At 40.7% G+C, this 17483-nt stretch overlaps 1 protein-coding gene across 2 annotated transcripts in view; it reads left to right on the top strand.

The window, feature by feature from the left end:
- Nf1 (neurofibromin 1) overlaps nt 1-17483 on the top strand; it is a 230850-nt gene that overhangs the window by 189984 nt on the left and 23383 nt on the right. For both annotated transcript variants that reach the window (XM_032911686.1, XM_032911687.1), the window contains 12 exons: nt 2249-2451; nt 6085-6278; nt 7010-7150; nt 7698-7977; nt 8369-8583; nt 9111-9172; nt 9284-9398; nt 9966-10067; nt 11784-11924; nt 14565-14691; nt 16059-16190; nt 17036-17171. In XM_032911686.1, coding sequence (XP_032767577.1) covers nt 2249-2451; nt 6085-6278; nt 7010-7150; nt 7698-7977; nt 8369-8583; nt 9111-9172; nt 9284-9398; nt 9966-10067; nt 11784-11924; nt 14565-14691; nt 16059-16190; nt 17036-17171 — 1848 coding nt within the window. The remainder of the gene's footprint in view (nt 1-2248; nt 2452-6084; nt 6279-7009; nt 7151-7697; nt 7978-8368; nt 8584-9110; nt 9173-9283; nt 9399-9965; nt 10068-11783; nt 11925-14564; nt 14692-16058; nt 16191-17035; nt 17172-17483) is intronic.

The raw sequence follows: 17483 nt of genomic DNA, 5'->3' as shown, positions 1-17483 counted from the left end.
AAATTTCTTACATATTTTGTCCAGACTTTATAACATATCGGTTTATTAAGATGGTTCCTCTCTATTTATCTCTGGCTGGCCGAGAACTTGCAGGAATTAAAGCCACTTTTACCACCCCCAATCCCACTTCAGAACTTTTAATCATAGGTGCTCATTCTGTAAAATCTATGTGATTATTTCAAACCCATAGCACATCTGAATGTGGTCATTTTAGATAAGAGACACTCAATCCTCAGATTCAGGAACTCTCTCTTAGGATATAGCATAGCCCAGGATTTATTCTGGGCCTTTTAAGCTTTCAAATTTGCCTTTATTTAGAAGGAAAAAATGTGTCCAGCAAGGTGGCTCAGTGGATAAAAGAGCTCATCACAAGCCTGACAACCTAACCTATGTTTGAGTAACATTGTGAAAGGAAGGGGACTCCCCAAAGTTGTCCTTTGACCTCCATATATGTGTACACACATGCATGCACACACATACAATAAATAAATAAATGTAATTAAAATTTGTAAATCAGGTATGTAGCATATGCATTTGATACCTGCACTCAGGAGGCACACAAGAGTGGATGTGTGAGTTCTGGGCCAGCTTGGTCTACATAGCAAACTATAGGATAGCCAAGGCTACATAGTGAGACTGTCTCAGGAAAAAGAAAAACAAATTTTAAAGATAATAATCAACAGATTTTTTTTTTTAAACTTACATAGCCTCATAGACTCTCACAAATGGCTTGGTAAATTTTATGTGTGCTTTGCTCCTTTATCTTAGAAGGCTCTTTGATACATATCCAAGTTATAGAAGCCCAGGCTTTTCTAACTCTTAAATAATGTAAAATAGAATCAGCATAGTCTGACTTTATAAGTCAGTGAAAGGTAAACTCACAAACAGTAATATGTGTTCTCAGTTTTAGGAAAATTGAGCTGTAAGCCTGTCTTTACTTTTCAATTCCGAATACATTTTTATTGTTTATCAATTGGGTATTTTGGTTTTAGAAGCACTAGCCTGGATTTTACAATCCTCCTGCCTCAGCTTCCTACTAAATGCTGAGTACAGGCCTGTACCACAATGCCTTGGCCTCTGACAACTTTGTTAAACAGTGCTAATGGCCATCTTAGTTTAAGTGAAAACCATATCATTTCCCAGTGGACAGCTTTAACTCATTGGTAAAGGATATCATCCCAGAGAAAATAAAACACTTTTGGGCAAACTTACATTCCCATAGCGTTTTCCTCCTGTGTCACCATGTCAGAAATTCAGAGGTAGTGAAAATTGGAAGTTCACCGAGCAGCCCAGCTGTTTGTTTTGCTGCATTTTAAACCCAGCCTGAGATTCGTTGTTAGGAGTGGGATGGGGGTGGGATGGAGGGCGTTATTTTGAAATGCTAGGGATAGACCCAAGGGCTCACACGGGTAAGGAAAGCATTCTAACAGTGAGCTGCTGTAGCACAAAGCTCAAGTGTTTTTTAACTTTTGTAGTTTGCTTAAATATATTTGTATGTATTTATAATATACTTTCTGTTCTAATAGACCATAGCTAATTCATGATTGGTTCCAGTGGTTGTGTGTCATAGAATAAGGTCATGGAATGGAAAAGGCAGCTGCGTCCTTTAACGAGAGTTAATTTTGATTTTAACCTCTGGTTTACAGTGTCAGTTGTAGAACACAGACATTCTGAGGATATCCTTTCTTTAACACTTCGAACATTATTTGACTAGATGCCTCCTCTTAAAGCATAAAGTTCTCTCGCTATGTAACCCTGACTGGTCTGGAACTCTCTATGTAGAACAGGTTGCCCATTCGTAGCCTGCAACTGCCTCTCTAGTGCCAACATGAAAGGCGTGCACTACCAGGCTCCTCCTCACCTCCCATTCTCTGTTCAATTGGATCTCTGAGAGAGTAACTGTGACCAGAGTGTCGACCTCACTAATACATGGCATGCCTTTATTCAGCCATTTACTTCTATTGATTACCCAAGACCCTAAATCTTCACTGTTTTGTGCTCCTATGAAAATTTCTAGGAAGGCTGGCACCTTTTAGGAACATCATGGGCTCTTCTGGTACTAATTTTATGATTTAATTTTTCACGCTCTCCTGTTTGGGACTTGCCATACATTCTGTCTCTAGTCAATTATAACACTGAAAAAGAATCGAGCATGCTTTGTGATAAGTCTTGAGTTGTATGTTGTGGGGGAAATGTAGTTACAAACAAAAAGAAAATGTAAAACAATCTCCTTCCTGTTTCCTCTTAGGTCTGCTGCCTATAACCTCCTGTGTGCCTTAACCTGTACCTTTAATTTAAAGATCGAAGGTCAGTTACTAGAGACATCGGGGTTATGCATCCCTGCCAACAACACCCTCTTCATTGTCTCTATCAGTAAAACGCTTGCAGCCAATGAGCCACACCTCACCTTAGAGTTTTTGGAAGAGTGTATTTCTGGATTTAGCAAATCTAGTAAGTAATGACTTTCCTTAATACTAAGAATGACTCTTAAGACAATTCAAAGAAAACTCTCTTGTTTGGGAATTTACTAGGAATCTTTCACTTACATTTTTACATTTTAAAAACTGCTTTTTCCCCCCTGTGGTACACTGTAACTAAAGGAACTCTAAAGAAAATCCCAGCGGAATGCAGAGACCCATCAGAGCTCAGTGGGATCCTCGTTCCTGTAGGCTGCTGGAAAGACTTCCTTCTTTACTTTGACTCCATGAACTTGAGCATTTCTTTTCACAGACAAGAATTACACATACCTCCTTGCTTCTCTTTTGTATGGTTGACTTGGGACTATGATTTTCTATTGGACATTTGTTAGTGGATGATGCCAGATCCAGAGTCAGTACTGAGTTTGTTTTTAATAAATTTCATTAATTTAATATCTACTCTCTTTAACATCTGTCCACCTCCATCCCCTGTACTAACATAGCTGCTGATCTTTGCCCAGCTTCATTCCTGACATTTTTTCCTTCCTGTAATACACACAGCTTTTCCCTGCATTCCGCATTCAAACACATTCTTCATATCTCAGTATTAGGTGATTGAGTGCTTTAACAGTTCATCAAGACTACATCAGATTGGGGCTGGAGAGATGGCTCTGTGGTTAAAAGCACTGGTTACTCTTGCATAGGACCCTGGTTTGATTCCTACCACCCACATGGCAGCCACCTGTGAAGCCGGTTCCATGGGATCTGCTGCCTTCTTTTGGATGTTTCAGGCACTGCATGCACACACTGCACAGACATAACATACGAGCAAAACACCGTACACATAAAGTAAATTAGTTAAAAGAAAAAAGACTGTGTAGATATATTTTGTTCTATTTTTCCCATCAAGTGGAAGATGTAGGAGTGTAGCGCTGATGAGAGATTGTGTACGTTGGAGAAACAAGAAAAGTACAAAGTTATTAATAATGATAAATGTGTGAAGATACCTGAGTGAGTGGACAGACAGACTGTGTCTTGCACAAACAGCTCTTCTGAGACTATTTCAAATTTAATACAGTCCCATCAAAGAGTTTGAAATTCCATGGAATTTGAAATTTTCAAAATATTTTAAATTTTATTGAAAAAAAGCAGCTAAGAAAATGTTATAAAGAAAGAGAGAATGTGATAGTATAGATGTCTCCTCACTGTACATAGAATAATGGCCTAGATACCAAAACATGAATGTTCAAAAATCAGTAAACAGATCTGTTTAAGAGAAACAGACAGCTGAAGTGTCACAAACTGATTAGAGAGATGAAGTCACTTAAGAAATGATTGGAGAGTGAATTAACTTAGGTTACCTACACAAAACGTACCGAAGTAAGCTCTGGCTGTATTTGAGGATTGAGTAGAAGCATTGATAGTAGAAGTGGGTGCTTAGTTGCTTTTATGTGAGTAGGGTGGGTGAGACAAGCAAACACAGGAGAAAGGGGAAGGAGGGAAGGAAGGGAGGAGGGAGGGGAGGGAAGGAAGAAGGAGGAAGGAGGAAGGAAGGAGGAAGGAAGGGAGGAAGGAAGGAAGGAAGGAAGGAGGGAGGAAGGAAGGGAGGAAGGAAGGAAGGGAGGAAGGAAGGGAGGGGGGAGGGAGGAAGGGAGGAAGGGGGGAGGAAGGGAGGAAGGAAGGAGAGGAAGGAAAGGAAGGAGGGAGGGAGGGAGGGAGGGAGGGAGGGAGGGGGGGGGGGGGAGGAGGGGGGGGAGGGAGGGGGGGGGAGGGGGGGAGGGGGGGAGGGGGGGGGGAGGGAGGAAGGGAGGGAGGGAGGAAGGGAGGGAGGAAGGAGGAAGGAAGGAAGGAAGGAAGGGAGGAAGGAAGGAAGGAAGGGAGGAAGGAGGGAGGAGGGAGGAAGGGAGGAAGGGAGGAAGGAAGGGAGGAAGGAAGGAAGGGAGGAAGGGAGGAAGGGAAGGAAGGAAGGGAGGAAGGAAGGAAGGAAGGGAGGAGGAAGGAAGGGAGGAAGGGAGGAGGAAGGAGGAAGGGAGGAAGGAAGGGAGGGAGGAAGGAAGGAAGGAAGGAAGGAAGGAAGGAAGGAAGGGAAGGAAGGAAGGGAGGAAGGGAGGGAGGAAGGGAAGGGAGGAAAAGCTTCATGAGATGCTGGAATATCTCCCTACAAAAAAGAAAACTAATGAGTGTGTGACTAAGCTAGACCTGGGGGACAGCTTCAGGCTGAATGTGAAAGATCAATGACCTTAGTTCGGAGCTCTCTGTAGGTTAGTTAAGTGAAACACAGTAGTGTAATACTAAGGAAAGAATTTTTTAAGTTTGTTAACAAAAAAATACATATTGAAAGAATTGTGAAATGGTTTAGTGGGTATCAGATTGAAAAACATTTTTAAAGATTAAATCCTGAGGTTCTGTAGCATCGTAAACAAGGACAGTGTTTCTAGAAAGACATTTAGAAGTTGATTAGACCCCTGAGAATATTTACATCTGGGTCTGGAGAGTTGGCTCAGTGGATAAGAGCACTGGTTGTTCTTCCAGAGGTCCCAGGTTCAATTTCCAGCACCCACATGGCACTCACAACCATTTATAACTCCAGTTCCAGTGGATCCAGTATCCTCACAGACATAAATGCAGGTAAAACACCAGTACATACAAAATAAAAGTAAATAAAATAAAAATAAAGTTAAAGACATTTACATTCATATTTTTTGGCATTATATTTCTACTTTTTAATCTTTCCTGAAAAAAATTAATGCTAAGGAGCCAGCAAGATGGCAAGGTAGGAAAAGTCCCATGCCACCAAGCCTGACAACCTGACTTCAATCCCTGGGATTCATGTAAGGGTAGAAGAAAGAAGCCAGCCCCACAGAGTTCTCCTCTGACCTCCCCAGGACACAAGTACCCTTCCACACACACTTTTTAAAAGAATTAACGCAGAGATGTTTATAGCATTGTTTTTCTGTTGCTGCTTTAAAACTAAGGTACATCTTATTATAGTAAAGTGCTCAGCTGTAAGTGAACAGATGTTGATTGATGAGCTTTGACAGTGAATAATCATGGAAGGATCTTCTAGATCATAGCCTACAAGCATTTCTAGTGTCCATCAGCTTCTCTTACTTAATACCACCTCCTCAAACTCAGAGATCTGCCTGCTGCTGCCTCCGGGTGCTGGAATTAAAGGTGTGTGCCATACCTGTTAGCTTGGCATACTTAATTATTATTAAATAATAATTTAAAAAATTATTTTTCAAAGTTTAGTGTCTTTACCTCTTATCAAAATGTTCTTCTAGGCCTAAATCAAGATAAAAATCTTTTATCTTCTACCCTTTTTATATTCCTTCATGATTGAATCATTACTGGGGCTAGAGAGGTGGATCAGCAGTTAAAAAGTACTGGCTGTTCCTTCAGAAAACCTGGGTCCGATTGCCACTTCCCATGTAATGGCTCACAGTGTCTATAACTCTGGTCCCAGAGGATCAGACACCGTTTTCCATCCTTATTGAACACCAGGCAAGTATGTGGTACACAGACATACATGTACATAACATATTCATCATACATATAAAGAAAATGTTTGTCATTCTCCTTGACTGTCTATGCTAAGAGAGTATTGTCTCCACAGGTATTGTCATTCTCCTTGACTGTCTGTGCTAATAGAGTATTGTCTCCACAGGTATTGAATTGAAACACCTTTGTTTGGAATATATGACCCCATGGCTGTCAAACCTAGTCCGTTTTTGTAAGCATAACGATGACGCCAAACGACAAAGGGTTACTGCCATCCTTGATAAACTCATAACAATGACCATAAATGAAAAGCAGATGTACCCTTCTATTCAAGCAAAAATATGGGGGAGCCTTGGGCAGGTATTGAATTTACAGATACTTACCTACTGCCTCTCTTGTGCTGGTAATTCTTGGTGCCCGTGTTAAACAGAGCACACTGCTCTGTCCTTCAGAAGCATGCAGACACGTACCCAGCCCTGTAATTACATAGTTAATGCGTCTCAGAGCTCTCTTCCTCGTGTAATTGTATAGAGTTTAGCTGTAGATACTATGGTCATTTCTAGTAAATAGCGTTTAAATATGTATATGCACCACAGGTCTCAGTCATGCTTCTTAATGGAGTTATTCAGAACATTTTGCATTTATAGATGTAGCATAGGCTATGATACAACTTTCCTTAATCTAACAAGAAGTTGCATGTTATTCCTTCAAAATAATCACTTAAAGAAGCAGTGTCCTTAGCTTAGACAATGTTGTAAAGCATCTACATGATTTTAAATGAGTTTGGAGCCAGTGTTCTGACTGTATGATCTTATTAAAGTAATTAGATTGGCCATGTGTTACTTAGAGCACAGACTTAGTGTCTGAGCAGCTGAAGATAGCTGTGCAGAAATGTTTAAACTATGAATTCTGATCTTACTCTGAAGGAACCAAGTGGCGCCCTCATCCTTCCCTGGATGTTTTACAGGTCTCTAAGTCTAGAACTTTCAAAGTCTGGGGTAAAACAGGATGCCCGTTACTTGGGCTCTTTTGAGTATTTCTTAACTAAAGGCAGCATGCTTGACAGCAACATGCTTTTCCTGTCTCACCAGATCACAGACCTGCTAGATGTTGTGCTTGACAGTTTCATCAAAACCAGTGCTACCGGAGGGTTGGGGTCTATCAAAGCTGAGGTGATGGCAGACACAGCTGTGGCTTTAGCTTCTGGAAATGTGAAACTGGTGTCAAGTAAGGTAAGGACTTCTTCTGAACCTCACGGACTGTGCCGTAGCATATCTGTTTATCATCTGAGAGCTTTTATCCTATAACTAGCTAAGGTTAAACAGATTAGGGGAGAGAGAGAGAGAGAGAGAGAGAGAGAGAACATGTGTACATGAATGTCTGTGTACACATATGCCATCGCACACATGAGGAAGTCAGAGGATAACTTGTAAGAGTCAATTACCTCCTTCCATGGTCCCAAGGTATGGGGCTGGACAATGTGCACCTTAACCTGCTGAGATACCTCATGGATCCTGAATTTATTTTTTAAGATTTACATATTTTTCTTTTATGTGTAGTGCACCACGTGTGCAGTGTCTGCAGAGACCAGAAGAGGGTTCAGATCCCCTGGGACTGAAGGTGCAGGTGGTTGTGAGCTGCCATGTGGGTGCTGGGAACCAAGGCTCCTTATAAGAGCAGCCAGTGCTCTTAACCTCTGAGTCATCTCTCCAGCACCCTCAATTTTTTGTGTGATGGAACTTTTAATCTTGTGTTTTTAAAACTTGTTCTTCTTTGCAGGTTATTGGAAGGATGTGTAAAATAATTGACAAGACTTGCTTATCTCCAACTCCAACTTTAGAACAGCATCTTATGTGGGACGACATTGCCATTTTAGCCCGCTATATGCTGATGCTGTCCTTCAACAACTCCCTGGATGTGGCCGCTCATCTCCCCTATCTCTTCCATGTTGTCACCTTCTTAGTAGCCACAGGTCCCTTGTCCCTTCGTGCGTCCACCCATGGATTGGTCATTAATATCATTCACTCTCTGTGCACTTGTTCACAGCTTCATTTTAGTGGTAAGTTCCTAGAAGGTCATCTTTCTGTCCTAGGTCTTTTCTCGGCTCTACCTTACCCAACTGCCACAGATTTTTTTACTGTAATAGCACCGACTCCCCAGGATTACAAGCAGTAATTTGAAATTTTATCAAACAAAAGAATAATTAAAAATGACTTGCACACCTTAGCTACAATAAAGGCTTTGTTTGTCATGCAGATGCTTATAATTATCATATAACCTAAAAGTGTATTGTCAGTCGATAGTGTTGCGTCATAGCCACTAATAGATCTAGGGTTCAATTTAGAGAGAATGGTTGTAATGATTTTTGTATGATATTTACATCTTCTTGAATTCAAGAGGAAACATTATCACTTTAGAATTAAAATACTGTTTTTCTTCTTTATTTACAGAAGAGACCAAGCAAGTTTTGAGGCTCAGTCTGACAGAGTTCTCGTTACCCAAATTTTACTTACTGTTTGGCATTAGCAAAGTCAAGTCAGCTGCTGTCATTGCCTTCCGTTCCAGTTACCGGGACCGGTCGTTCTCTCCTGGCTCCTATGAAAGGGAAACTTTTGCTTTGACATCCCTGGAAACAGTCACAGAAGCTTTGTTGGAGATCATGGAGGTATGTAAGAAAAAAATGACAAGAAACCAAATTAAAATCATATCTTAAGTGATTTAAATACAAAGGCTATAGTGGCACAGGAGGAAGAGGCAGGTGGATTCTGTGAGTTTGAAGCCAGCTGAGTCTATGTAGGGGAGTCTAAACCAGCCTGGGCTATGTAGTAACAACTCATCTGAAAAAAATAATTCTGTAATATACAGAAGAAATACTGGTTTATTCTGTTACAGCACACATTGTACTTTAGAATGTGTGTGTGTCTGCACCACATGTGTGCCTGGTGTCTGAGGGTCAGAGTAGAATCCAGAAGAGGACATCAGATTCCCCAGAACTGAAGTTACAGACAGATATAAACCACTTTATGGATGCTGGGAACAGAACCCATATCCTCTGTAAGAACAAGTGCTCTTAACTCCTGAGCCATGTCTCCATCCCCTTGAGTGTGTTTTTTATCACTTATAGACATGAGAATATTAAATATTCCTAGAAACATTTGTGTACACGTGTATTTAGAGTATCCTGTTTTTCAGGCATGTATGAGAGATATTCCAACGTGCAAGTGGCTGGACCAGTGGACGGAACTGGCTCAAAGGTGTGTCCTCAGTTGAGTAGAACGTGGAGCTACTGCAGCAGCAGCCATCTTGTATTTATAGTGTGCATACCACAAAGATTTTCATAAGTTCCTTGGCTCTTTTAATTGCAGATTTGCATTTCAGTACAACCCATCCCTGCAGCCAAGAGCTCTTGTGGTGTTTGGCTGTATTAGCAAACGTGTGTCTCACGGGCAGATAAAGCAGATTATCCGAATCCTTAGCAAGGTACCGATTCCTCTTTTCCCAGATATTTGTCCCAAGTCACAAATTATACTTTGGGTTTTTAGAAATATACTAAAATGTAATTATTGGTCTTGGTACTGTAATTAGAGATGTATTTGTTAAGCTTTTAAACCTTTTTTCCTTACTGCAATTCCTTGAAGTAATGAAATCTTATCTAACTACCTTTAAGTTCAGTGTTACTGCACACACCTTTAATCCCAGCACTGTAGATACAGAGGCAGGCAGTTTTATGAGGTTTGAGGCCAACCTGGTCTACGTGAGTTTCAGGACAGCCAGAGCTACATATTTGAAAGAACTTGTCTCAAAAATAAAAAGAAAGAAAATATCTTCTAAAAAGTGTATTTGCCTCTTATCTAATCAGGTACACTTAAATCTATCTGTTTTGAAAGTCTCATAGCCTTAATATAGAGCTATGTAATTTATAATTAATATAATGCCCTTAGAAGAATGTAATATAGAAATGTTTTTAAAATAAGTATACAGTATACATTGATGAACAATGTCTTATTTCATTGAAATGTAAAATAAAGATTTCTGTTTTCCTAAAAGGCACTTGAAAGTTGTTTAAAGGGACCTGACACTTACAACAGTCAAGTTCTGATAGAAGCCACAGTGATTGCACTGACCAAACTACAGCCGCTTCTTAATAAGGTAAGTATTGGTATTATTAGCATGGCACTGCATGTCCTTTTCTTATACTGAGTTTAGGAAATAAGGTGGATTGAAAAGAAGTGACAGAGAAGAAATTATAGTCAAAGTGGAGCCTCTTGTCATAAGAGTTAGAAAATATAGTGGACTAGCCTAGTCTAGCGGCCCACACCTCTTTGACCCCATCACTCATGAAGTAGAGGCAGGTTAATTTCTGTTATCAAGAAGGCAGCCTTGGGGTTGGGGATTTAGCTCAGTGGGAGAGCGCTTGCCTAGGAAGCGCAAGGCCCTGGGTTCGGTCCCCAGCTCCGAAAAAAAGAACCAAAAAAAAAAAAAGGCAGCCTGGTCAATGTACCAAATCCCAGGACAGCAAGGGCTACATAGAGAATACTTGTCTCAAAAGGAAGGGAGGTAGGGTGGAGAAAGAAAGGTGGTGAGAGAGGTGAGGTGGAGAGGAAAGGGAAAGGAAGGGCCATTTGGAAAGAGGATATAAAGAAGAAACTGTAGACAAAATGGCGTCACAAGTTTTAGTAGTTTGAGGTAGAGGCAGAGAAAGTATAGAGTATCTTTTCTCCTGTGCTTGTTTACGATATTTTTTCTCTTTGTACTAAAAGATAGGTATAAATTCTTAACTCTCTTCATCCAATAAGAATTAGTTGAGCTGAGTGGTGGTGGTGCAAGCCTTTAATCCCAGCACTTGGGAGGCAGAGTCAGGTGATCTTTGTGACTTTGAAGCCAGCCTGATCTACAAAGCAAGTTCAAGGACAGCCACAGCTGCATAGAAATGCCCTGTCCTGGGGGGGGAAAAAGTATCATATATGCATCTGGTAGTGTTTAGAGATGCACAAGTAGTAAACAAAGTTTATAAGCAGCCTGGGATGGGTGTGGATGCTGAGATGTGAACAAGTAAAGTCAGTAAACTACCACCCAGTGTGTGTGTTAGGGATCAGTTCGAAGAGATGTAAAGCCAGGAGCAGTGCACCTGCTCGTCAGAGGGGTCTGTGTGCTGTCTTAGGGTGTAACTGGAGGTACCGTGCTCTGCTCATCAGAGGGGTCTGTGTGCTGGCTTAGGGTGTAACTGGAGGTACAGTGCTTGCTTAGCATGCACAAGACCCTCGGTACAGACTCTACCAAGAGAGGGGGAAGGGTAGGAGGGAGGCATGGGGTACATATGAATAATAGTTTATGCCAACGAGAGGGACAGGTTGAAAGGCTAGACTCCAGCTAAAGCTGGAAATAAGCAGGACAGTGGGGTGGTGAACAGACCATCCTCATAGAGAGGTGATAGAGAGAAGTGTAAGGATTGAGTAGAATTACATTCAGTACACTTCCAGGAAGGAGTTCGGAAATGACCATTTCCTAGGTGACAGCATGGTAAAAGCAGTACACAGGTGACCAGGGAAGGGAGAAAGTACGTGAGAAGGGCAGTTAGCCTGGACACTGTGTGCAGTGTAACCAGCACGGGGCAGGTGTCAGTCTACTGTAGAGAATCTGCCAACTCTGGGCACTGGATTTGACATCCAGCATTGGGGGAAATCCAGAGGAAGCTCGGGCTCTCTGGCTAGCTCATGGTAGTTGTAATTAGATACATGGAGACAGCCAAGTGCTCCTGTGTTCATGTTTTCCAAAGGAGAGGAAACACATTGACTTGGTGAAGTAGCCTGCTCTGTTTACTGTGTCTTGGTTCACCTCACTCACCTGGAGTGTCTCCTTTTCCAGGACTCACCACTGCACAAAGCCCTCTTCTGGGTTGCTGTGGCTGTGCTGCAGCTAGATGAAGTCAACTTGTACTCAGCTGGCACTGCACTTCTGGAACAGAATCTGCATACCTTGGATAGTCTCCGGATATTCAATGACAAGGTGAGTAAGCCTTCCTCTGAGGCCACGTTGCTCACACTGAGTCTTCTCTTCCTTGTCTTCCATGGTTCTTTAGATGTCAAAGGAGGTCCATAATCTAGATATTACTATAGTGTGTTTTATTGTGAGTATAGTTCCTTATTAGCTCAGTAAACTATTTAATCCATAGTTCCTATATAAAAATAACCAAGAACAGTGTGCCCTACCGTTAGTGATGAGAATAGTAATAAGTAGGGCTGGAAAGAAGGCTCATAGTTGACAACCATCTCTAACTCCAGTCCCAGAATCTAGTGCCCTCTCTGGCCTCCTTGGACACTGCACATGCTTGATGCACAAGAACACATGGAAGCAAGACACCCATGCACATAAAATAAGCAAATACATTTTTTTTATTTTAAAATAATACTGAAGAGGAATAATAGCTACCGCACCAGACCCTGTGCATTCATGATTGCTCATCGTCATTCTGTTGGAGCATTCTCCATCCTCGTTCATTTTTATTTTAACGTGTGTGTGTGTGTGTGTGTGTGTGTGTGTGTGTGTGTGTGTGTGTGTGTGTGTGTGTGACTATTTCTTAGTTATTCAGTAAGAAAACTTACTTTAATTGAATGTGTACTTGAAGACAAATCTTTACAATTAGTAACAGATAAGGAAGTTAGAGAATCTGCATACAATTTTTAAGTATTTAATTCTATTGTCACCCCCATTTGCCTAGTCTCCCTTTAAAGTGTACCATTAGTAGCCCCCTACACACTGATTAACGTAGGTAGGGATTAGATTTCGGTTCAGAGTCTAGAGGATAAAATGAAGCAGCACAGAATTGGGCTAGTGATATGGCTTAGCAACAGAGGAACTTAGCACCTCACCTGACAACCCACATTCAGTTCCCAGGCTCACATAGTGAAGGCACATGTATGCTCAGTAAATAAAAAATGTAGTTTCAAAGCCAATGCAAAGTGAATTCCTTTTGTTTTGGAGAAAAATGGAAGCAGCTTAAGAGAAAAGAGAATGTTGTTTTGAAGAACATGTATGTACACATGTGCACACATTTGAAATTTTCTTGAAATGAACTGAGCTCACTATGTGGAAACAGAACGTGGCCTGAGTGTGAAGACACCTGGTCTAAAGTACTTGTTTTTTATATAGAATGTTTCCCTGTATGTATATCATATGTGTATCATGTGTGCCTGGTGCCCCTGAGGTTAGACGAAGGGGTCAATGATCTGGAACTGGCAGTGATTGTGAACTGCCATATAGGAGTTCTGGGAAGTGTTCTCAGGTCCTCTGCAAGAGCAAGTGCTCTTAACTACTGTACCATCTCTCCAGTCCCTAAAGTACTTGCTCATGTATATAATGTGATATAGACCCAAAACAGCTGCAAGTCTAAGAAATGTGAAACTAAGTTATAGGTAGAAGATGCCTTGAAGTTTATCAGTCAGACCTCTGTTCACAAAATGGAAAGGAGTAAAGAAGTGGCTGGAATATGTCTGGTTCTGAGCCAGCTCCTTCTCTACTAACTTCATAACTCTGCTCTGGAGTTGATTGAGATAATGGTAGTTGCAAGTGATGGCTAGCTGTTGGCTGTTTGTATGTTAAGAATGTGTACAAATGGGCTGGAGAGATGGCTCAGCGATTAAGAGCATTGACTGCTCTTCCAGAGGTCCTGAGTTCAATTCCCAGCAACCACATGGTGGCTCACAACCATCTGTAATGAGATCTGATGCCCACTTCCGGTGTGTCCCAAGACAGCTACAATGTACTCATATATATAAATAAATCTTTAAAAAATTTACAAATAAAATAAATATCTTAAGAGCATTTTCTTTCTTTCCTTTACATTAGAGTTAATAAAGCTTATTAAAAACAGCAGACTGTTCTCTGGGATGGTGGAGTTAGAATAATAGTATGTACTATTATTTAGGTCCTGCTCCGTGAGAGGCTGCAGCAGAAGGCATCATAGTGTGTAAGCAACATAGTGCATCCCTATATGATATCAGCAGACACATGGAGCTGGGCATTTGGTTAGTGGCTGTAATCTTAGCACTTGAGAGGTATAGACAGAGAATCAGGAGTTAGCCAGTGTAGCAGGTTCACGGCCAGCCTGGGATAGATGAGATCCATTTCCAAAGACCAGAACAATAGTTATAAATTGTGTATTTTAGGGCTGCAGATATAGCTCAGCAGTAGGAGTGCTTGCCTAGCATGCATAAGGCCCTGGGGTTAATCCCAGGACCTCCTGACCCCCATCACTCTCTCTCTCTCTCTCTCTCTCTCTTTCTCTCTCTCTCTCTCTCTCACACACACACACACACACACACACACACACACACACACACACACACACACCATGATGTAAATTAAAACGATTTGTGTTATCCACTATATTACTTATCTTTTTTACTGTCTTAACCAGTTCATTTATAGTAGCTTAAATGTTCTTGTAGGGGTTTCTGTTATCCAAAAATAATTTCTCTGATACTTAGCATGTCAGAGCTGTTCAACACGAGTAAAAATGTGAGTTTTTTAGGCAAAACATCTGAGCCAAGAATATAAAGTAGGCTTGGGCTTCTAGTACTAGAAAATGAAAAGGGAAATTTCTGTGTGAACTCCACCAACTATCTATCTCCTGATTGTTTTTAATAGAGTCCGGAAGAAGTATTTATGGCAATCCGGAATCCTCTGGAATGGCACTGCAAGCAAATGGATCACTTTGTTGGACTCAATTTCAACTCTAATTTTAACTTTGCACTAGTTGGACACCTCTTAAAAGGTAAAGAGGCTTTTTGTTAGAATGTCTCATGAAACTGTATCTAGAAGCCAAAAATAACTAAGAGGAATTGATTACTTGAGATAAATTGCTGTAATCTAGCATGTTTTGCTTTAAAATGAAAAGCATACTGTATAAGTTGTTTCAATCAGTAAGTAACTGCGACCTAGTTTATACATCAGACTTTAATAGAACAAAGCAGTTAACAGTGAACTCCCAGTTGCTGTGTTACTGGTTACTAACACCGCTCATGGTATTATTTCAGTATGTTCATTACGAATGTTATGTACTCGTCGAATCAGGGAGACGATGAGCGTAGTCGTACAACACTTGGGTTCAGTTTCCAGCACTGCCAAGGAATAAAAGGGATTTTCAGTTTAGAGCATATTGCTTTTCAGAGAAGATCATAGACACTCCGTGACTTGTTTCTAGCATGTTTTCAGTCAGTACTCTTAACTGTGTACCTTAGAGTCCTGCCAGTCTAGTACCTCTCTTTCAGTTTTCATTGCTGTTCCTATGGCTAACCATCTCCAATAGACTAGAGCTAATGCACTTCTATCTAGCTTTAACTGCTCATTGCTGGCTTCACAGCTTCATAGCCATACTTTGTTAAGATACTTATTTATAAAATAAATAGTAATGCTAAGCCAGGCATAGTGGTACCTACCTTTAATCTCAGCACTTGGGAGGCAGAGACAGATAGATCGCTGTGAGTTCAAGGCCAGCCTAGTCCTTAGCTTCATAGTGAAACACTGTCTCAAAAATCAGGAGAAAAAAAACGAAGGAAGAACAAAGAAATTAATTTTTAAAGATGTCTTTATTTTTATTTTATGTGTATGAGTGTTTTGCCTGTGTTTATGTATGTGTAGCACCTGTGTATTTGTTACCTGAGATGGCCAGAAGACATACTAGATCCCCTGGAACTAGAAGTATAGGCAGTTGTGAACCCCTCTGTAGGAACGAAACCCTGGTCCTTAACTGCTGAGTCATTGCTGTAGTCCCAAAGGAGAACCCCTTTTTAAGTATTAGTGCTCTTATGTCAAATGAAATCTCAAGGGGAACTCTAATGCACAGTTTTGTTTGTGTTTATTTTTAACCTCTGTGCTTCTTTAGGAAATGGAAAATCAAGAATACACTTTTTTACTGTCTTCTCCTTTAGGGTTTCAGGGAATACCCTATTCTACATGTTTTGGGGTACTTAATCTTATGTATAATTAACCTCACACTCCTATGTTTTACCTTCACAAATGACTATTCCTGGATGGCAGGAATTTTCCTTTTCTTGTAGAGTTACTTGTCATAGCACAAGAGCTCAAAACATTTGTTCATGGACTAATTAACTGTTTGGTTTTTTCTTTTTCTTTTTATAGGGTACAGACATCCTTCACCTGCCATTGTTGCAAGAACAGTCAGAATTTTGCATACACTACTAACTCTTGTTAACAAACATAGAAATTGTGACAAATTTGAGGTGAATACACAGAGTGTGGCTTACTTAGCAGGTAAACGCAAAAAATTGACAAAATCAGCCTGACTCTCTACCATTGTCTTAGAATCACCAAATGATTCCCTTGCCTAGCTATGGGCCTTTGCAGCTAGTTCTTTGAAGTTGTAAAGGTTTTGCCAAAATACTTTTCATTATAAAAGAATTTGCACTGGAATCTGAAACATAGTCAAACCAAATTGCCTCAGCCAAGCACAGCAGGCCATTGAAGCCTTCTATTCTGTCCTTTGTAGATTTCATAAGTTTCACTTGTGATAGCCTCTCACAGTGGACATGATGCTTCAGACTACTCTCCTGTTGTCTCCTCTGGTCTCCTACAGGGCTTCTGCCTCTTCAGTATTAATCCTTTGTGCTGTTTTACCTGGGGTGCCTGTCCAGCCCCTACTATTTTACTAAACTGCTTTCATGTGTCTTATCTGACATTTCCCTACTGTATTCTACTCACAGAATGCAGTTTGAAGTATGGTTTGATGGAAGATGCCCATTCTCACTTTAGCAAATTTTCGTTTTTGCCAGTTTGTTTTGTTTTAAGCATGCAACCTTGAACAAACCATTTTGCATCACAAAATATTTTATCAGTGCATTTCAGATACATGCCATGCCTACTTTTTGTGATTATTGAAAGCAGATATGCTATCAAGTGCTTAAGAAAGTAAGGTGTTTATCAAATTGCTTTGTTTCACGTTTATGCGGTCTTCCAAAGCAGTCTGTAAACTCTGCATCCTCTTGCTCTCTGGGGCTTCTTATGTACACATAACATAGTAGTAGTGATAGTCATCGTCATAGCCTCTTACATTTGGAAGACATGAAGCCTGTTTTATCAGCTTTTCCTTTTCCTGTTAGCTCTACTCACAGTGTCTGAAGAGGTTCGAAGTCGCTGTAGCCTCAAGCATAGGAAGTCCCTTCTTCTTACTGATATCTCAATGGAAAATGTTCCTATGGATACATATCCCATTCATCACGGTGATCCCAGCTCTAGGTAAGTGGACATGGCCTCAGAATTACATAGATGTAGTCAGACTTCAGTTTCCATGTGATGGCAACCAGCAGCAGAGGACTCTAGAAGGGAGCAGAGTGGCAGATCCAGATGGTCTAACAAGTGTAGCTATCAAAGTTTACTCTACAAATGCATGGCCTTTTATATAGGCAGTATTAAAGTTGTCTGCTCTGGTATTATCATTAGTTCACCTCTTTAAACACAAAACACTTGACTAAGGAAGAAAGACAATCTTGAAAAGTTTGGTTGCAGAAAAGGACCTGAGGAAAAACCTAACTTGAAATACAAGCACCA

Source organism: Rattus rattus, chromosome 9, assembly GCF_011064425.1.
Source record: "Rattus rattus isolate New Zealand chromosome 9, Rrattus_CSIRO_v1, whole genome shotgun sequence".
NCBI lineage: Eukaryota > Metazoa > Chordata > Mammalia > Rodentia > Muridae > Rattus > Rattus rattus.
Note: the sequence above shows the minus strand (reverse complement) of the source record. Positions and strands in the feature narration are given on the sequence as shown.